This window comes from Lissotriton helveticus, chromosome 6 (genome assembly GCF_964261635.1).
Source record: "Lissotriton helveticus chromosome 6, aLisHel1.1, whole genome shotgun sequence".
Taxonomy (NCBI): domain Eukaryota; kingdom Metazoa; phylum Chordata; class Amphibia; order Caudata; family Salamandridae; genus Lissotriton; species Lissotriton helveticus.
This window is the reverse complement of record NC_136067.1, coordinates 1,158,001,210-1,158,022,711: the sequence shown is the minus strand read 5'-3', so window position 1 is coordinate 1,158,022,711 and position 21,502 is coordinate 1,158,001,210. Positions and strand designations below refer to the sequence as shown.

General features: G+C 43.2%; 1 protein-coding gene across 4 annotated transcripts in view; it reads left to right on the top strand.

Annotated features, from left to right (window-relative positions):
* The window catches only part of VIT (vitrin), a 1,808,828-nt gene that overhangs the window by 1,172,772 nt on the left and 614,554 nt on the right, over positions 1 to 21,502 (top strand). For all 4 annotated transcript variants that reach the window (XM_078648825.1, XM_078648826.1, XM_078648823.1 and 1 more), the window contains 2 exons: positions 4,531 to 4,599; positions 9,272 to 9,334. In XM_078648825.1, coding sequence (XP_078504951.1) covers positions 4,531 to 4,599; positions 9,272 to 9,334 — 132 coding nt within the window. The remainder of the gene's footprint in view (positions 1 to 4,530; positions 4,600 to 9,271; positions 9,335 to 21,502) is intronic.

Genomic DNA, 21,502 nt, shown 5'->3' with positions numbered 1-21,502 from the left:
ACAGCCTGCACCTAAAATTAATTACAACATTTTCATAATTATTCTTCTATCTATTAAATAATATAAATTAACAACAAATTATTAATTAATCACAAATAAATTACTTCACACCCATTACCCCTATAAACCCCACAACCTACACCTACACCTAATTTGTTTTTTACACAATTACCATAATTAATTATCAATTAATGAATTCACATTAATTAACCAAAAAATAATTAATTACAAATAACTGCCTTCCCACAATTAACAATATAAAAATAAATATTAATAAATAAAAAATAATCATTAATTAATCTTTTATAATTAAATTACTTTCCACCCTATTTCCCTAAAAACCCATAATCATCTACGGAACTAAAAAATGCAACATTTAAATAAAATATAATTGATAATTACTAAAAATGTAACCGATATATAATAAAAACCATAAACATACATCACATACATTTAAAATATAAACTAATATGCATAACACTAATTTAAAAAACTATATTTTAAACAACTATATTTTTGCAAATGATATTCATGACTTTTATATTTTTGAACCAATATTTCTTACCTTAAATTCGATAATTTTGACTATGATATTTTTGCTGTCGATATTTCTGTGTCACGATATTTCCAACTCGATATTTGTGTAAGTCGACATTTCCAACTCGATATTTTGTCTGAATACCTAACAGCATACATCCTTTCAGGTATCTGATGATAGAAAATGAGCCAGTGAATCTGCAGGTGCCAGGGAAGTGCATGACTTTAGTTTGTTTGTTAGCAGGATGCCAGGAAAATGTGAAGCTGAGGAGCTGACATCCCCAGAATGTGTAAGTCCTTTATTTGTATACTAGCAGCCCGTCCCGACGTTGTCCGGGTATGAATTGCTGCCGTCCAGTAGTATATTGTTTTTTAGGATTTCGTTTTGATAGCATTTCTTATCTGCGACAGGCCTGTGAAACGCTCCGATTCACAGTGCACTGCTGATGCACTTAAGAGTGCGCGTTCAGTAGTGTATGAACTCGAGTTTCCCTACTTTATTTTTCCTTGCAATATTATATAGCGCGAACTCGACAACATGGCATGAGCACAATTTACATTACAGAAGAACACATTCATTTGTGGTAGGCACGGGGAGGCAAAGCGATTTGCCTGGAATCACAGGATGTTGAGCTGATGCCGAGATTCGAACGTAACTCCCCAGCTCTAAAGTTCGCAATTCTAGAACTTGTGGCGGGAGGTGTGTCTAAAAGTGTATGTCGGTACTGGCCATCAATGAGAGACACCTGTGCATTTTTCAAATCGGTGGTGAAAAAAAATGAGTATGTTGCTGGAGATGTGGGCCGCCGTGCCACCAATGTACTTATCGGGGGAGGATAAACACCCATTATTCCGCAACTTTCTTTCCGCATACCATCACTCCGCATACTTTCATTACGGAAGTACCATGACTCCGCAATGCCATTATAACGCATGGCATTACATTTTATATGCTTTTACCACGCATACATTTACAACGAAATTTGTTGTAAATGCATGAATGGCAAAAACATGTTTTTTTAATGTTTGGATAAGATAAGTATGGGTATAGGGGTATATGTTTTGGGGTACTGAGGTATATGTTTTGGGGTGTTTGGGTATTTTAAGGGTTCAGATATAGTTTTGGGTTATGGGGTACAGTGGCAGTTTTAGGGTTTAGGGATAGGTATGGGTTTTGGGGTACAGGGGTATTTTTAGGGTTCAGGGCTAGGTTTGGGTTTTGGGGTATAGGGGTATTTTTAGGGTTCAGGGGTAGGTTTGGGTTTTGGGGTACAGGGGTATTTTTAGGGTTCAGGGCTAGGTTTTGGTTTTGGGGCTCAGGGGTATTTTAGGGTTCTGGGGTAGGTTTGGGTTTTGGGGTACAGGGTTATTTTTATGGTTCAGGGCTAGGTTTGGGTTTTGGGGTACAGGGGTATTTTTAGGGTTCAGGGGTAGGTTTGGGTTTTGGGGTACAGGGGTATTTTAAGGATTCAGGGCTAGGTTTGGGTTTTGGGGTACAGGGGTATTTTAGGGTTCAAGGGTAGGTTTGGGTTTTGGGGTACAGGGGTATTTTTAGGGTTCAGGGCTAGGTTCGTGTTTTGGGGTACAAGGGTATTTTTAGGGTTATGGGGTAGGTTTGGGTTTTGGGGTACAGGGGTATTTTAGGGTTCAAGGGTAGGTTTGGGTTTTGGGGTACAGGGGTATTTTTAGGGTTCAGGGCTAGGTTTGTGTTTTGGGGTACATGGGTATTTTTAGGGTTCAGGGGTAGGTTTGGGTTTTGAGGTACAGGGGTATTTATAGGGTTCAGGGCTAGGTTTGGGATTTGGGGTACAGGGGTATTTTTAGGGTTTAGGGATAGGTTTGGGTTTTGGGGTACAGGGTAGATTTATAGGGGTAAGATGGGTTAGTGTTTAAGGGTGTTGGGGTATTTTAAGGAGTAAGGGTGGGTTATGATTATGGGGTGCAGGGGTATTTAACCTGATGCGTGCGGGCGGAATTCCGCCCGTACGCTGGGAATCTGTAAAGTGCATGTTACATGACGAGCTGGGCTCGTCATGAGCGTGCGAGGAGGCTACCTCATGACGAGCCTAGCTCGTCATGAGCGTGGAAGGGGTTAAAGGGAGCAGGGTGGACACCCAGAGCTGGAATGTACAGAACCTGGGAAGAAAAATCAATGAAATATTGGGCACAACTCTCGCTTTTTTTTCCTGTAATCCCGCGCCCCGCACACGCCCCCAGCACACGCCCACAGCACACGATATGAGACATGGCATGAAGGGCGGAATGTACCACACGCCCCCAGCGTTTGTCACGCCCCCAGCACACACCCACAGCACAACGCAGACACGCCCACAAGGGACTACTTTGCTGGCACGGTTCTTTTACCTTTTAAATGTATATGGTGGGCGTCTGCATAGCCTATGTCCTTCGGCTGCAACTGCCCTTTCCAACGCTGTATTGGGTGTTGTGATTGGTGCTGTGGTTCCTGAGATTACCTGCCTCAAAGGTTTGGGCTCTCTCTTTATTATATTAGTACTAGCAGCATGCCCCAGCATTGCCTGGGGCAGAAGGGGGCTGGAGGCAGCATTTCAGGCTTGCGTGCACTCATGGCTCCCGCCCGTTCCTCCGCCCGTCCCTCTGTGCGCACCCACGGCTCTTGGCTGCTTCACTTATCTCACCCGCCGGCATTGCCCGGGGCAGAAGGGGGATGGGGGCAGCATTTTGGGCTTGTGTGCACTCATGGCTCCCGCCCGTCCCTCCGCCCGTCACTCGGTGCGCACCCGCGGCTCTTGGCTGCTTCGCTTACCTCACCCGGCGCTCCTCCCCGCGCTGCTGATTTTACCGCTCCACTGCTCCTCCGCTTCTCGCTGCTCCTCACCGCTTGACCGTCGCTCGTCCCCGCGCTCATGTCCTCCGCTCTTCCTGTTGCTCCTGAACGCCGCTCCTCCCCACGCTCCCGATGTCATCACGCAGACGTCGCGGCCGGCGCTACTTGCAAGGCACTACTTTATTTTTATTTCTAAATGTTTTAAACAACGTATATTTTTTATTTTTATATAGCCTATGTCCTTCTGCTTGCCCTGAGGTTTTCAAATAAGTCTTGGGTGTTTGGATTGATGGTGTACTTTTCGAGTTTACCTGGCTCAAAGGATACAGTTATCTCTATATAATAGTAGTATAGATATAGATTAGTATGGAAAGATATTTTACATGGACTAAATAAAGTTGTTCAGTTCAGGTTTTTGCTGAGTTATACGAATTTGGTGCTCTTTCAAGCTCTTTTTAACAGGCAGTTTTTTAAAACAGTATCTACGAAGAGCAATATTTTTTATAGAGCAATGCTACCTTATCATCCCTTCAAGTACATAATAGTGTTGTGCGAATTTGCAGTAATTTGCAACGACAAATTTTGTTAACTCCTGTAGAAAAATTCCATTTTCAGTTTCACTTGGTTGAGAAGTTCTTAGGAGAATTTCATCTGAAATATCAAGGTTTGTAGTCATACTGTCATATTTAACAGGATACGATAGGGTTAGATGGTGGTGGTTTTTTCTGAATATTTACAGTGTTATTCACAAGGGGAAAAGGAAAGAAAAGAGAAAGAGCTGATAAGCCTAAAAAAAGAGAACCTCGAAAAAGTAGTGGAAATTGGGTTTAGCTCTGGAAAAAGTAATTTTGACTTAGCTAGGCCTATTCAACACAAACTTAATTTCCTCAGTTATATTTGAAATTTAAGCAAAAAACGTACACAGCAGCATTGTGACAAATATATGTTTCTCGAATCTATTGTGATATTCAAAAATATCTGGCACACTTGAGTACATAAATAGAAAGGTGATAAGTGTACGAACAATTAATCGGTGAAAACATCTTGAAAGGAATACTGAATGTTAGCAGATGTGAGAATACACAAGTATTTGTAGTATTTTTCTTGAACTCTTAATAAAATTGGTATTTAGGTGAAAGAAAAAGTGTTTTTGATAATACTGATTCACATTTCTTATTTTCAAACAGGATATAAACGATTTCAACAGGCTATCTCTGAGAAAGGAAAAGGAAAAGAATCAGTACAAGAACATCCAAGTAAGAGAAATGATTGTTAAACCACTGTGTCATTTTATGGAGAAGAGAAGACTAGTAGTATTTATCATGTTCCACATCTTGCTGCTATGATAGATTCATGTATTGGTGCCAAAATGAGTAATGACTCTCATGAGTTAGTAAATGATTGTAATATATTATTTTAAAACTTGATGTATTTATTTTAAACATACTTTTATTTATTAATAGTTTATATTATTTACATGTGTATTGAGTTTTATGAATATATTTGTGATGTTGCACAAAATATGCTTGATTGACTGACATTTACAAGTAGTGACTATATTTCATAACTTATTGTAATGCAGCCCCTTACTAAATTATGTTCTGGTCAAGCGAAATATTATTTATTCGTTTCTTTTTGAGACCATAAAAGAAGACATTAAAATTTAAAAAAGAAACAAACAAATATATAATAAAATTCACAGTAATAAAAATTCATGATAGGCAGTGTAAACAAGGAAATACAATAGTATTTTATAATTTAGCAGCAAATCACTATTCTAATTGTAGACAAAAATTTAAATGTATAACAATGGTCATAAATCAGCCTACAGAAAGTAAAAATATAAAGCTAAAACAGCGCTATACCCTCATAAAAACATGATATTCAGAGGTAATTCATTAGGGCTCAAATAAAACCATAAGACCTGTGACGGGAGCATGGTGTAGTAGTAGCAGTGAATTCAATAAAAGTGCAGTTTACGAGTAAATGAAATAATTTCCCAACTAGATTCCGTAAACGGACTGCTGTAGAAATGTATCCATACACCATTAACAATGAGTATTCATTGTCAAAAGCTGGAGATGATACAAGGCCGGGCTGCCCTTCCTGATATTTACAACATGTTCTGAACAGATTTAGAGTCACAAGGAGATGGTTCAAGTTTAGCATCACAATAAACTTTGCGAGGGTAAGAGACCATGAAATGTGCAATGCTGTACCTGAATCTAATAAGATAAAACATTTTTGAGTGACAAAAAAAGAAGGAGAGATAGGGCTCTAAACATGGAGAGCAGACTAAAGACAAATATTCTAAAACTCTCTTTTTCCCAATCTCCAGATGCTCACTGATCTTCTTTAAAAAAGATAAAAGATCCCCTTTCAACTGGGTTTTTGAAACGTTCTAATGCTATATGATTACATATAAAGTATGATGACAGTCTGTGGATGTCTAACTCAGAATGCCCAGTGCACTCACTTGCTTACTTCCACCATTTTTCTTTAAATAAATTAGGCTCTCTTGTATGAAAATGATGTTTAGTGAGTGAGTTAGCAAAACATATTAATTGCAAATTAGGAATCGTTAAATATGATTTAAGTACATTATCTTTCATGAAATAGTGATTCATAAGTATTCACAATTTTTAAATACTGCATTGTCAACTGCTTGCTGCTAGTAGTCGCAAATGGCGACTCTCACCTAGGCAGCGAGTGATTACCTCACCCATTTAAGGAAGCACCTTCACTTTCAGCTTCACAGCAGAAAGATAACTTTTCTCCCATTATAGAAGGAATAAAATCCACCATGTCCATCCAGAGTCAAAAGAAGAGGTTGGCAGGAAGTGGAAGTGCACATTTTGTGACCAAGACCTGACAATTCTTGTGGAGGAGAGTGTATCAGAACATAAAAAGCTGCTTGGCAAATCTGCACCTGAGGCAACAAAACAAATTTGGCTCAGGGTACAGCAAATAATAAATGCTGTGGTTGTCACCAAAAGGTCTGTTGAAGAAATCAGGAAGCGGTGGTTCTACCTGTGTCTTTGCCCCAAAAAGAATGTGTCATCAAGGAGACAGGAGGCTGCAGCCCCAGGTTTGGGACCAAGTACAGAGCCACAGTCTCTACCTTTGGAAGAATCAGCCAAGAGCACCTCTCAACCTGAATCCATCTCTACAGTAAACCGTATTGAAACATCAGCCCCTATATCTGATTCTTCAGGTCAGTTAATTACACTTTACTTAGGCCAATATATTATTGTTAAAAAAGTATAATAAATTAAAAAAATTAAATGAACCTACAGCTGTGGTAATTACATGATGTTTATTTAGTAAGTAGTATACATTTGTGTTAAACACTAGTGGACATTCATAGTTAAGTAATCCATTTCGGATTTATATTTTGACCAGTACAATGCACTGTGGATATTGCAGACCATGGGGTCCATTAGGATAGCGGGCGGACTTAGTCTGCCCGCCATCCCATCGGTGATTGGGACCGCCCGCCATAAGCGCGGGGGTCCCGTGAGGGGTATTAGGATGCGCCCGCCACTGTGGCGGGCGCATCCTGCATGTTTAGCATTGTGGCGGGCGGTGCACTCAGCACCGCCCGCCACAATGCTAAACATGCATGTGACGCATTTACATAAACAAAGTGGCTGGCACCGCGCGGTTCCTGCCGCTTTGTTTATGTAAATGTGTGCACCCCCCACCCCTCCTTCACTTTGGGGGCCCGCAGGGGGCCCCAAAGTGAAGACCGCATGCCTTTAAAGGCATCTGACACAGCCCATCGTAATATGGCTGGCGGTGTCTAATACACACCGCCACCATATTAAACCTTTTCCGCCCCGGCCGCAAGGTGACCGGGGTGGAAAAGCGGCGGACGGTCTTTCCGTCCGCCGCGGTCCCACCCGCCATACTAATATGGCGGGGGCATTCATGAGAGGATGGCGGGCGGATTGCCCCCGCCAGGCCGGCGGTGGCTACCGCCAGCCTGGCAGGGGCAATCCGCCCGTCATCCTAATGGGCCCCCATGTGTCTAACACCAAGGCTTACCTAATAAAATGCCTTTGGAACTTGGTGACCTATCTAAAATACATTGTAAATGCTAAATATATTTCAAATGTAGCTGTTACTTTAGCAACAAACATATATTCAAATTGGCATACTTTATAACAAAATTACAATCTGTAAAATCCAAACTACTCTAACACTATTTGCAATATTTGTTATCTACAAAAGCACAATCTACTCATACAACCCGAACAGATACAGAGAATGTTAGTGATTACTCCTGTCACATAGGAGCAGAAACTGTAGGCATGCTAGTCCAATTTCTACACAGCCAGATAATCCAACTAATCTGCAATACACCACCCCTGCATTAGGAGACCCAATTCCAACTGCTGCTCTCTCTGCAGTTTCTTTTACTCCTCCAACATCATCCCTTCCCATCGTAGAAGGAGAATGAAGGACTTTAAAACCTACGGTTGGGTCCAATATTGGTGAAGTCCAGGAAACCTCCCCAAATCTAACACAAATCCATATATAAGAGTAATCTATGTTGAAAGTTCAAATAAAACCGCACAAGTTTACCTCTAAATTGAGTACGTGGGTAGCAAAATTAATTAGAACAATTTCCAAAGGTTAATCAGCCAATAGATCTGGCTTCAAAGAATTTACAATGGCTATTAAGGATATGTCTACATAAATGATTCAAGAGTCGGCAGTGCACAGGCATCAACAGGGACACATGAACAATCTCCTATAAACATTTGAAAGTTCTGTTGAAAGGTGGGCTACAGGCACTTCAAGTATGTGTCAGGAAACTGATATCATATAGGTTGAGCTAACCCAACCTGGTGGTAATGTAGCAAGGAGCCTGGCCCAAATATCAAACAAAATAAAATAGATGTAAACTGCAAATGCAGGATTTAGGGCTGCAGGGTCAGTAATAGAAACTGAGGAGGGAAGTGTGAGCAGTATAGCTGTTGGCGAGCCTGCAGTATCAAGGCACACTAATCAGTCCCAGTCAGAATAGTCACAAAAACATACTGACACCAGCAAAAAGTGGGGTAACCATGAGAGCAGATTTTACTTTTATACAAGCACTGATCAAACAAACTTGCTGGAGTAAACCACCACTTGAGAGACTTTTGTATCTCTATATTTTTGGAGATAATGGCTTCCAAGTTTAAGGGAGTCTGAATCCGGGGGTTCTCCATGTGAGGCAAATGTGGATAAATATAAGCCCAAGGGACTGTGAAAAACATAGTGTCATGTGTCCTTGCATCTTGCATACTTAACCTGGCACTTCCAGGTGCTTCTGGGACACACAACAGCACAACAGCAACTGGTGGAGCTTCAGTGTACTGGATCGAAAAGGAGCACCAAATCCAGATCTGTTCTGAAATCAAGTTTTGTGATGGTGTTAATTAGCAGGGCTGAACTGGCCGTTTCAGGCATCAGGCATTTCCCCGGGAAGCTGGAAGTGTGGAGGGCGGTTTTGCATCAGTGGGGGCTGTTTTATTACTGGGGAGGGACCTTGCAATATCTGCCCCCAGTTTAAAAAAAAAGCAGGGAGCAAGTGTTTCCAGCCTCCTGGGATGAGGCAATGCCTCCTCAGGGGCTGGTCAGAAAGAATTGCCAGGACTGCTTTAGGTTCCCAAGCCAGCCCTGGCCCTTGCTCCATTGAGCCACTGGTGGAAGTTTTCTGTCGACGGAGCCAAGCGGAGCCTCTGCTGATGGAAAAGCTAAGGTTTATCCATCTCTAAAAGAGATGGGCAGACCAAGGAATTGGGGTACATGGTAACCTGTCTGACAAACTCTAATTCCGGAACTCTATACTTTTCAAGACTTTCCCTTTTACAGTTGTTAAATATATATTAATATCTTGGTACTAAATCAAATAAGTAGTATTTCTTGCTTATCTTTCAGAATCTAAAACAATTAGCATGGAATCACAACTGCAATTTGTCCAGGAGGTTTCTGCTACCCAAGGTAAGTTTATCTTCCATTTGCTTTTATTCTACAGATTTTGAAGAAATCCTTAATAACTATACATCTAGTTTATTAATATTTGTGTGCCTTATATTACATGTATTAGTTGTATTATTGTTCTGAGCAGACTATCCTTAAACAAGCTTTGTTTTTGAACATGCAGCTCTTTTGAGGTTTTTGGATTCAGTGGCATTCAGCCACACTAGTGTAAATGTGGGAAGTTAGTAGGCTGTGTTGGTTGCTGCTTGAATGCAAATAGGCACCAAAAGATGAATGGGAGATTCTAGTCATGTTGTCGTCATGCACAGCAAAGTGTCACACATGCAGCTGGCAGCAGCAAGCCTGGCTCCCCAGTGAATCGGCATTCTTCCTTTTCTCTGAGACTAGCATTTCATTGTCTGATGAGTATTGAGTCTGCAAGGGATATACCACTTGGTCGAGAAAAGGTGCAGGGCCGGCAGAACTGCTACAGTGCCTTCTGTAGATAACTTTAAGATTCAAGACCTGCTAGCCGGTATTTTGCTTTGCCATAACCTCAACTCAGCGTAATGAATAGTTACAGTAGAGGGCAGGCAGAGAGGCAGCCACTGGGGTCTGGTAGACAGAAGATTCAAACCTGAGTGATGGACTCAAAAAAATCTAATTTAGAGGGCTCCCAGAGGAGCTTTGAAAGTGTCCCTTGGTAAAGGATGGTCAGCAGGGTGGATATAAGAGATGGTTGAAAAGCTCTGTGAAACAGTGGCCTAAGTGTTGACCTTGGCCCAAAGTACGTTTGAAGGCTAACCGCCTTAATGATGGGTGAGGGTCAGTACGGTGGGTTTGGGGACAGAATGGGAGGCTCTGAGGAGTAGCAGATGTGGGGCTATGGGTATCTTAGGGCTCAAAGTAAGAATGTAAAGAGTGTCTGAAGCTACATAAGGGATGGCTGTGGATCAGAGGCCTGTTGAGGTGCAATGAGGGAAGGGTGAAGAGTCCTGAGGGCTAGGAGAAGGGGAATGAGTGTCTAAAAGGACCAGGTGAGAGTCTGCAGAGTGTGTTAAAAACCATCTGAGGGGCTTTTAGTGTCTTAAGTAGGCCTGGGCGTACTTAGCTGAGTTTTGGTACGCTGAACTTTGCAAAGTTACAAAACAATTCGGCGAAGTTCCGTGAGTGGCGGAGGGCAGTGCGAACCGCAGTTTGTGCTGGTATTCCTGCAGCTCAGGTGGAAATTATACCCGAGCGGCAGCTCGCACTCGTGAACTTACCGTTCATGATCGCAAACTTATCATTCGCGATCGCAAGCGGGGGAAAAACTCAGCTACTCATCAAGAAGTGGAGTTTTCTGAACTCCGCGAGCTCTGTGGAGTGGGGAGTGCAGAAAACTGCAAACTCCGCGAACTGAGCCACGGTCAACCCCCAGGCCTAGTTTTAAGAGGGGCTCTGAAGGTTTATATTGGCAGGGGAGCAAGCGCCTGAAGAAGGGTCAGAAGTCGGTTTGGCCAACAAAAGTGGTATCAGTGGCTCCTTCAGCTCAAAGTGAGGATCTGAAGACTATCAGTGGGCCTTTGAATGTTCCTCAGCACTGGATGAGTGGAAGTACAGTGGACCTGAGATCTGACAGAGATGTTTTGAGAACCAGTTGAGGAATTCTCAATCCAGAAGGGAGGCTGACGATCTCCTTTGGTTTAAAGTGAGTGTCTGAGGGCAGGAATAGGGGCTTGCTAAAGTTTTCAGGTCTCAAGGACCAGTGCTTGGTCGACATTGTTGATCTGTAGACTGGTTCAGGTTGCTTGATGGTGTCCGAGGGCCAGCATAGATGGTCAGATTATCAAATAGAAGGAGGATCTAGTCAGGGAATTTGAATGATGGTGCAGTGAGTCTCCACGGGTTAGGTGAGTAGCCCTGCAGACTAGCACAGAGTAGTGACTGAGGGTTTCACAGGGCTAAATGTTGGGGTCAGACAGCAGACAGAGGTACCCTGAGGTTGTCTGGAGTCTCAAAGGACCAGGTGTCTTCAGAGTGGGTCTGAAAGCTAACTAGAGTGTTGAAAGTGACTAGTAAGGGGCATTGAAGGTGAGCAGTCAGGAGGTCAAGTGTTTGAGGGCAGAGTGATGAATCCTGAGAAAAAACAGAAAGGGAATTAGTGTCTTTTTTGGATTAAAGTGAGAATCTGAGTGCTATAAGTGTGGCTTTGAATTTGTCTAAAAGTTGGGCGAGGGACAGGAAAAAGGTTTCGAAGTCTGGCAGATGTGCTACAAGAGTCAATTAAGAAGCTCTGATCTCAAGCAGAGAGTACTGCAGGTCCCTCTTGCCACAATGTTATTTCTGATGACTTTGAAGTTGTTTGAAGGAAATGCAAAGGTAATCAGAGTAGATGCGACGGCTGGCTGAAGTTCTCTGATGCCTGAATAAGAGTCGCATAGCCGAGGAAGCGTGCCGCCCCTGCCGCTGTCAACAATTGACATAAAACAACCTAGGCAATCAATGATTTGAACTTGTTAAGTGAAATATTAAAAGGAGGAGAAGCTACCAAATAGATCAGTTTCTAATATTTATTAACATTTGTATTTAAAAACATCAATTACATAGCAAAAAAGGTTTATGGGCAAATCAATTAATCACAGTACATTAATGCAAATGGGTACAACAAAACAAAATTGAATTACAATAAAAAAATCTTTTTTTCAAAAATAAAAAGTGCCACAATAATTCTCAACGCGCGTTTCGGCGACCAGCGCCTTCTTCTGGAGGGGCCACGTACTTTCTATAAATTGAATTTATAAAAATAAAAAAGACAAGGGAGAAATACAATTAGTAAAAGAACAATTCAATTTTAGATAAAAAATTAACAGGTAGCCTTATATAGACCTTTTATACTAAGACAAGTTCACTAATAAAATACTTTCAACATTCATTTCAATTCCTTGTATATTTCCAACCAAAAGGGGGCAATTCTCAGGACTGCTAAGGGGGGGAAAGGGGGGAAAAAAGAAAAGAAGAAGGAGAACAGGGAACATAGGAGAGTGTCTCAGGGGAGGAACGACACAGATGACTAAACCCTGTTATCTATAGGGGAGTCATTAACTATTTATGGATGAAAAATCAAGGCTTATCCTAGTGAATTCAAGCATAAGTCAAGATAGTAATTTTCTATTAAAAGGAGAAAACAATTAATTCAAGCATGTCTATGACTAGATTAAATGTCTAATTTAGGGGGACCTAATTCAAAGTTTTTCATACTTACAGGTCAGTATAGAGAGAGTCGTGATGTATTTAAGGTCAGAGCTTGAATGGCTCAATTTCTTTCTTCACGATAGTGTTCTAAATAACAGGTCTCTAAACTGTGAACAACATATCACAATTAGGGTCTCCAATGCCCATTTTTGGGGGACCTAATTCCATGTCTTTGATACTTACTGTTCGTGCTAGATAAAGTCATGATGTATTAAAGTCAGAGCTGAATGGCTCGATTTCTTTCTTCACGGTAGAGTTCTAAATATCGGGTCTCTGAACTGTGAAAAACATATCATAATTAGGGTCTCCAATCTGATGATGGATAAACAAAGCCGATGTCAAGCGAATGACCTTCATGCCTACTTTGTAAATTATGACATTTACCTTTTAAGTTTAGTTCGGTGCGTCCCTGAGATATCACTTTCCCTAGATGTATGATGAGACGAAGGGATAACTATTTATTTTCACTTGTTTTCCCGATTCCTATATCATAACAGAATTTAGACATAGAGCGGGGATTCCCCTTGTTACAATCATGTTCCGTTCCTGACATGTCTCCATCGCAGTGCGAAAGCGCTTTGCATCACCGGAGAAGCATGCTGCCGCCGCCACCGCAGAGGTCGCCGCTGCAGAGGTCGCCATTGCATCACTGGAGAAGCGTGTCAATGGGCCTGTCGTGACTCAGAAGTTCATCGAATCACCGCACGGCCATTGGGCGTGCACGCATCACATCTCTGTTGTTGCACCATAACTAAGATGCAATTTTGTTGCATTGCACCGGAGCGTCATCGCATCGGATCGCGGTACAAAACCAGCATGTCAACTTCCCACACAGTAAGGAAGCGAGCATCAACTCCCCTGCGCAGCAGTAAGGAGCGGATGCATCCACTCCCTTGAGTGTAAGGAACCGATGCATCACCTTCCCTGCGACCTTTTTGTTTATTTTGCATTACGCATCCAAGGTACTGTGAGAGTAAAGTTTCGCATTTGCAATCTAAAGTGAACTAAGCTATTTCCTACCATTTTAAAATCTATTTTTGATTACAGTATTCTGGATTTTTATCATTGGTCTTGTGTCAAGTCTAGTACAGATTACTTATTTTTCTAAACCTGTATGGTGTCCATTTGTATGGTTTTCACTGTATTACTATATGTGTTCACAAATGCTTTAGACACTGCCTCTGTGCTAAGCCTGCTTTCTTGTGCCAAGCCACCAAGGGGGTGAGAAGGAGTTATTTTAGGAGTGTAGCCTCTTACTCTGACTAGACGCAATGTTCCCTATTTGGTCAAAGGTACCTACCTCTGCCAACTAGAGACCCCCAAACATAACATTGGTGGTCAGCAGTGAGGATTCTGGACTTGCATTTGTTATTCATATGCAGTGATTGGTGTACACTACTAGTGAGTGCAGACCAAACGCAACCACATACATTTTGTTAGAGTTCTTTTTCCTTGGAACTTATTTTATATTGTTGATTCTTGAACACTTCCAGTCTTTCTACCATGAGTAAGCTAGCATCCATTGCATCTGTAGACATTGAATTGGAAGAAGAGAAAATTGATGCTTACACTGTGCCTAACCTCAAAGCTCTGTGCAAGAAATCTAAAATCTCTGTAAAAGGCCTCACCAGGAAAGAGGAATACCAAAAGGAGCTGAGGCCTGGTTGGAATATTGTAATGGCAGTGAACATCCTGAGGAGCCGATGGTGGAGGCAGAGAATTTAGATGGGCAGCGTGAGGGGCCAGTGGGCCCAACGTGGAAGAAAGTGCCTTCCAGGGCGGGCAGCAGTGTTTCTTCCAAGGGCCTGTCCTAAGGAGAACTGGAGGACAGAGAGCGGGAGAGAGTGCATAAGTTAGAGCTAGTCAGGCTCACAATAGGTGGTCAGAAGGGCATCGAGAGTCTACCACATGGGTGGAATATGTGTCTTTCTTTTGCAGAACAATGGATGGTTCGGTGAAGGGTAGCAAAGTGGATAATTTGGAGGTGCTCCATGGTTTGTTTGCATGGGAACACTTGTCCAATAATTGTTTTCCAGAGCTACGCCAGCACCTGATTGATAGTAAGCTAACTAATCCTAGGAAGCTTGCTGAGGAGGCAACTACTAAGTGAGTACCCGGGTCCACAAGGGTCATGTGGGAGACTTCGCCAAAGGTAGGCAGGGTCCCCAGAAGATCGGTGTGGGGGCAAGGGTACACAGAGGGAGTTTCAGAAAGGGCCCCAAAGTAATCCCCAAGGGAACCAAGGAAAGTGTTCCTAGCCTCCCCCTGAGAAGAAGGCAGGGGCCCGACAGATAAGCCTGTTCACAGGGGTCCCAAGACCTGTTTTAAGTGTGGTCTAGTAGGCCACTGTTCTTATGATGCTAGATGTCCCCTGCATGGGAAGACGGCACCCACTGGTGCACCACCCCGGCAGATGGCTAGTGTAGCCCTGGGGGAGGAGATAGGTGCGCAAGGTAGGTGGGGTCCCACAGAGATGTCCTTAGTCTCCTTAGGAGAGTGTGAGGTGGTCCTCAGGACCCAGCTGCCTGATAACACTAGAAAATACAGGCAGTGGGTGACCATCAATGGCAAGAGGGTGGAAGCTCTTAGAGACACCGGAGATAGTGTAACAGCTGTCAGTTGTCGACTGGTGTTTGAAGAACAGGTGATCCCCAAAGCATTTTACCCAGTTGTTGCCGCTGACAGCACAGAGAGCCACTGTAAGGTGTCTCAGGTTCCCTTTGAGTAGGGGGGGTCTCAGGTACTCTTTAAGTAGTTGTGAGGCCAGCCATGCCTGTTGACTGTCTGTTGGGTAATGATTTGGAGATCTCCCCTTGGGCAAAGTGGAGCAAAGTGCTCATTTAGAAATATTGGGTTTGCCTGAGTGGGCGTGTGTGACCACTCGGTCCATGGCAGCCAATACAGGTGTTCAAGAGGACCTGGAGCCTGAAAGAGTGGCCCAGGTACCTGACTTAAAGAGAAGAGACTGGGGCATGGGAAACCCACCCCTACAGTTCCCACGGTCCAGGAGGAGGCAGACCTTGAGGGGTATGCCCTGGAACCTACAGGGGAACAGGTAGCTGAACTAGGGAGCCTCCCTGAGCTGACCCATTGGCAGCAGGAAGAAGAACTCTCCAGGGAAGAGTTCTGTGAGGAGCAGAAGAAGTGCCCTTCTCTTGTGGGTTTGCGGCAACAGGCTGCAAACCAGGCAGCAGGTGATTAGTCTGGATCACAATGGATTTACTAGGAGACTGGTCTCCTGTAAAGTGAGCCTTACTTTGCTGAGCCAGGGTAAGCCCGTGTGCTGGTGGTTCCCCAGCGCTTCAGAGCCTTCCTACTGGGGCTGGCTCGTGATGGGCCTTTAGCAGGACATTTGGGGCAGGACAAGACCTTTGAAAGGCTTGTCACCCACTTTTATTGGCCACAAATGCGCAAGAGTTCAGACACTCATTCCAGGACCTGTCAGACTTGTCAGCAGTGGAAAGAGTGGGAGGAAGCACAAGGCTCCTCTCTAGCCATTCCCTGTGGTCAGCACCCCCTTTGAAAGGGTGGGCCTTGACATTGTGGTGCCTCTGGATCCCAAGACAGTCATGGGCAACAGGTTCATCCTGGTCTTGGTGGGCCATGCCACCAGGTACCCGGAAGCCATCCATCTCTGGACTACGACGGTCCCCATGGTGGGACGTGCACTGAAAGTGATTTTATACCACGTGGGGTTCCCCAGAGAGGTGGTGTCAGACCGTGGTACAAATTTCATTTCCAAGTATAAGAAGTCCCTGTGGCAGGAGTGTGTTGCAACTCTAAGTTCACCATTCCTTACCATTCCAAGGTAATGGGCTGGTTGAGAGATTCAACCAGACCCTCAAAGGCATGATTATGGGTCTTGGGGAACCTATGAGGCATAAGGGGGACATCCTCTTACCATGCCTTCTCTTTGCTTACCGTGAGGTACCACAGAAGTCCCTAGGGTTCAGCCCCTTTGAACTTCTCTATGGTCACCCAGTAAGAGGACCTCTGAATTTGGTCACGGAAGGCTGGGACCAAGCTCCCAGGAAACCTTCCCAGGCTGTATATAGCTACATGCTGGCATTCAGGAATTAGACTAGGTGATTCAGACAACTCGCTCAGGCGAATCTTGAAGCCAGTCAGGAGGAGATGAAGCGGTGGTACGACCAGAATACCACTCTGATTGAACTTCAGCCTTGTCAGAAAGTGTGGATCATGGCCCCAGTGGAGCCCTGTGCGCTCCAGGATAAGTGGACCGGACCATTTGAGGTGTGTTAGAATTGGGGGTCTCTGGTTGGTGCAGGTATGTACTTGCGACAAGCAGGGACCCTCTCCTCTAAGTCAGGGCAAAGGATTACTCTCAGGAAATAACCCCTGCTCACCCTCTAGGTAGTGTGGCGCAAGCAGTCAAGGCTAATCTCTGGAGCACATGTGGTTAAGCATTTGCAGTACCTTACACAGTAAATTACCAACCCACCACACAGAGACACAAGACTGTATTTATAAAAATATACTCTTCATGTAGAAGTGTTCAAGCAGGCTTCAAAGACAGTCTTTATACTTTAGGAAGGGTTCCAGTTACTTTCAGTATGCCACCAATCTTAAAATGCAATGTTCAGTCTTACCAAGGGTTAAATACTTCCAAAAATCCCTTCTCTGATGTTTAGGCACTATCTTTAGGGGCCAGGTACTGTGTTTTCAAAGTCTGGGCCCTCTGGAACATTCCTGTGCGCTCCGTGCGATTACCGGCGAAGCGGCCCTACCAAGTCTCACGCATCTCGCGTGAGAAGCGTACGCTACAAGCAAACCAAGTGTACGAGTCGTACTAGACTCGTGCGCCTCTTACCACGGCAGTTCTGGGCACACGCGCCGCACGGACACAGCAGTCCGGAGCGCAGGGTACGGTCAGGTGCACTTGAGGCAGGTTTTAGAAGCGGGGGACAGTACGAGTTGTTGGCTGCAAGCGCGACTCGCTGGCGCACAGTTCGAGGCGCTCTGGGCACAGTACCTCGTTTTGTAGATCGGGTGGACGGCTCTCTGCTGAGGTCCGCCGTTGCGGTGCTTTCCTGAAGGGCGGGGTGGCACGGAGGCCACGGGGTCGCTTCTCCGTTGGTTGGCGGTGCTCCGGGGGACACAGGCTCACGAGTGCAGAGTCCTTGGGTCCTGAAGGGGGGTCAGGTTTGACAGCGATTCTCAGTGCGGCGGGGCGCACTTCAGCAAGCTCACGGCGGGGAAGCAAACCAGGCATACATCCTTTCTTACGGTGCGCTCTCCGGCTCGAGGGCCACGGGGTCGCGGTGCTTGGACCGGACAGGTTCTTTCTTGCTGCGTGGGCTACGGCTCGGCTTTGGGCGGCAGATACGGTGCTCTGACCAGGCGGGGCTGTACTTTACTTTGCGGCTGCAGCTCTTGGCCAGGTCACAGGTCACTTTGCTCGGCAGGACCAGGGGTGCACAGATTCTTCAGGGTGCGCGCTTGCACAGCGCACTCAGCTTCTCTTTGTGGGCACTGCAGGACAGGCAACACCATCAGCAGTTCCTCCTTCAGGGAGGGGGGTAGCGCCCAATGTTCCTAGGGCGCAGTTCAGGGGGCAGGCTCACTCACAAGCCCTTGGAGATTGTTCAAAGCAGAGGCACAAGTTGAAATTAAAAGTCTTTCTCAGTCTTCTCTCCTTCATGCTCCATCAGTTCCCCAATTGATGGTATCCCAAACCATCACACCAACAATTATCAGATTACTATCTGATAGTGAACAATCAGAATGCAGTAGTTCTCATTTGTTTCAACCTAACACCCTCTATGTCTTTCCAGGCATCATAATAAATCCCCCTTCCATTTCCATTTCTAATTCTCTTTTCCTTTTTCTTGCTCATTATTTTCCCTCAGTAGGCTTACTCCTGTACCATTCATAATGCAACATTATCATTAGTATGCTTGTAGCAACAGCAATTATTGGTGTAAGTCTTCTCCCTAATAAGCTGTTGGAAAAATTTGAAAACCAGATACCCATGGAAGAAATACTCTTAACAATTTTCTCCCATGCACCATCAGCCTTCAGTTTTGACAGATCATCATGTAAATGAGTAATGTTACTTACATATTACTCCAAATCCTTACCTTTAACAGGGATATATGTGCAACATTGTTGAATCTTTAACATACTACAGACTCTGCCTTCGTTTGTCAATAATACATCTAAGGCAAGTATTTTCTGTAAAGCCATGGTCCTCATAGCAGTCATTTCAGTATCAACCATCAAGAACCATTCAGCAGTATCCGTTGATACATGATCAACCACTGTAGACAATTTTCAAATTTTCTCTGAATTTATAATAACTCCAACTAAAGGTATCAATGCACCAAATATATCCCCAATTATTTCAGAAAGCACTCAACCCCTCTTACTCTAAAGTTAGTTCCTTTTCATTGGTTCCTTGTTTATCATTCCCATGATAAATTTTAGGAAAGACAATTCTCATATAACATCATCCATACCATTGTGGTGGCAACCAATAGTATGCATTTTTATCACAAATGAAATACACCCCAGGGTAAACAGCATCTGTACCACCCTGTAATCCCCAACCACCTGTTATCAAGGAAGAGTGTTCACATTCTCTGGAACCAATAAAATGATTATTATAATCTGATTTCTGCTTTAGTATGCAAAGCTTTACCCTATGGGGCCAATCCAGAGCCATTGCAGCGTACGTCTCAGTCTTCTGATAATGTCCTTCTTTATGTGCCCAAGGAGTCTCTTTACTCTTCTGTTCAGCAGCCCTGAGTTTAAACTATTCATGTCTATCTTCTACAGATTAAATAAATCAATCTCTACACTATATAATCTACAAGTCAAACTATGCCTATGTGCATAAACGGTAACTACCATTTTAATAGAATGAAAAATGTTTCCCATATATTCTGCATCCTTAGCACTATATACTATATTCATATTCTTTCTTATAGGAATCTCTGAAAACACTAAATCATGATTTGAATAAAAGTATTGAAAACCCCATTTAGCATAAAACAAACTGGTTAGTACACTACATGATATACCATATGTTAAGGGTAAATGATGATAGTTCAAACCCTCAGACACATACGTAGGTAATTGCATGCACACATAACAGTCTCTTGCATCCATAGTATCCATGTATTCATAAAGTAATTTTGTAAGGCCATTTAATGAACAGTCACTAATAGATTTATCCAAATGTAAAACACTAATGGTTATTTCTTTCATATTAATCTCTGAATCTTCTTTCAGATAATTTTTAGTAACCACAGTCACATGCTCATAATTATTAGTAGTAGTATTTACTATACTAATAAATATAAAGCATGGTAACACAAATGTTAAAACCAACGATACGGACGTTGTTGATAGAACACAGAAAACACAAACATTAAAGCATCTTCGCCTACATATTCCCTGATTCTGTTTCCCAGTATCAATTCTAATCATCTTCAGTGATTATCAAAAAGAAAAATAGGCAGAATTCTAACAAAAAAATTTCACTCCAAATAATTAATAATTTCACTAGGCTAGTTTAGTTTGTGCACTCCACAGCAAAGAACTTTAACCTTGAGCTCTTCTTCAAAATCCACAGCTTCAGAAACGTTTCTGGAAATGTATCACATAAATCTTCTTTCTCTTTTTGAATACCCTCTTCAAAGTAGCAGTTCACTTAAGGTGGTTTAAGACAGTTGTCCTTCTTCACACAGAATTTTAGAAATTCTTTTTCCCATTCATTATTTGAAACACTTTCATTTGCACCCACAACCACATTAGTCCATTCCGGTGCTGAGTATTTCTTGCTCGGTACTCTCACTCTTTTAGTTCTTTGTATTCGATTCTCTTCTTCTGCTTCACTTTGCTCTGATTGACTCAATATTTCAAGTATTGTTTCAGGATTTTTTTATTAACAGTGTCTTTCAGTTTCCTCACTCCTGTTGGCCACTTATCTCCCTTCTTTGCTCTTTTTCCATTTTCGTTCATTTATGAACTTTCTTCAGATGAGTTTCTCTTTCTTTTGTCTTTGGCAACTGCAGGTGCTGAAGTAATCACTCTGTTCTCACCATCAATACCAACAGTTTTATATTCACTAGCCCCAGTAACTTGTGCCCACTCTACTTAAACTTCAAACTGCTCTGGAAGATTTTCTGTTCGTGTCTTTCTTCTCCAGCAGTTTCTTCACTTTCAAGTGGACTTGGGACTATTCTCGTGTGACTTGCGTGCATCCAATTCGGCAAACCACCACACTTGAGAGTTTTCATTATGATCTGGTAAGGACCATGCCAGTGTGGTTCTAAACAGGACTTTCTGACATGTTTCTTTACCACAACCCAGTCTCTAGGGCTTAAATTGTGTTCTTGTTGTGTATTTGTCGCAACTTCTCCAACTTGGTGAGACACAGGACACACCACATCAGCCAATCCCTTACAGTAATCCAGTATCAAGTCATCAGTAATGTTCATCCGTTGATTTGCTGGAACTGTTGGCTGTCTCATAGCCCTGCCCATGATTATTTTATGTGGGAACACTCCAGTTTTCTTATCTGGGATACTTCTTAAGTTCATTAACACCAATGGCTGTGCAACAGGTCATTTCAGTGTTGTGGAAGCCCAACATTTAGCTAGCTTTGATTTTATTGTGCTGTTGAATTGCTCAACTACACCTGAAGCCTCAGGCCTATAAGCACGGTGCAGTGTTTGCTCAATTTGTAATGCTGCACAAAGCATCTAAATTATTTCATAATTAAAGTGTGTACCTCTATCTGATTCCAACGAGACTGGAAAACCAAACCTAGGAATAATCTCTCTAGGAAGTAATTTAGCAATTGTTAAGCTGTCGTTACGTCTTGTTGGATATGCCTCAATCCAATGAGAAAACAAACAAACAACCACAAGGACATACTTTAATCCATTGCAAGGGGGTAATTCAATAAGGTCTTACTGCATTCTGGTA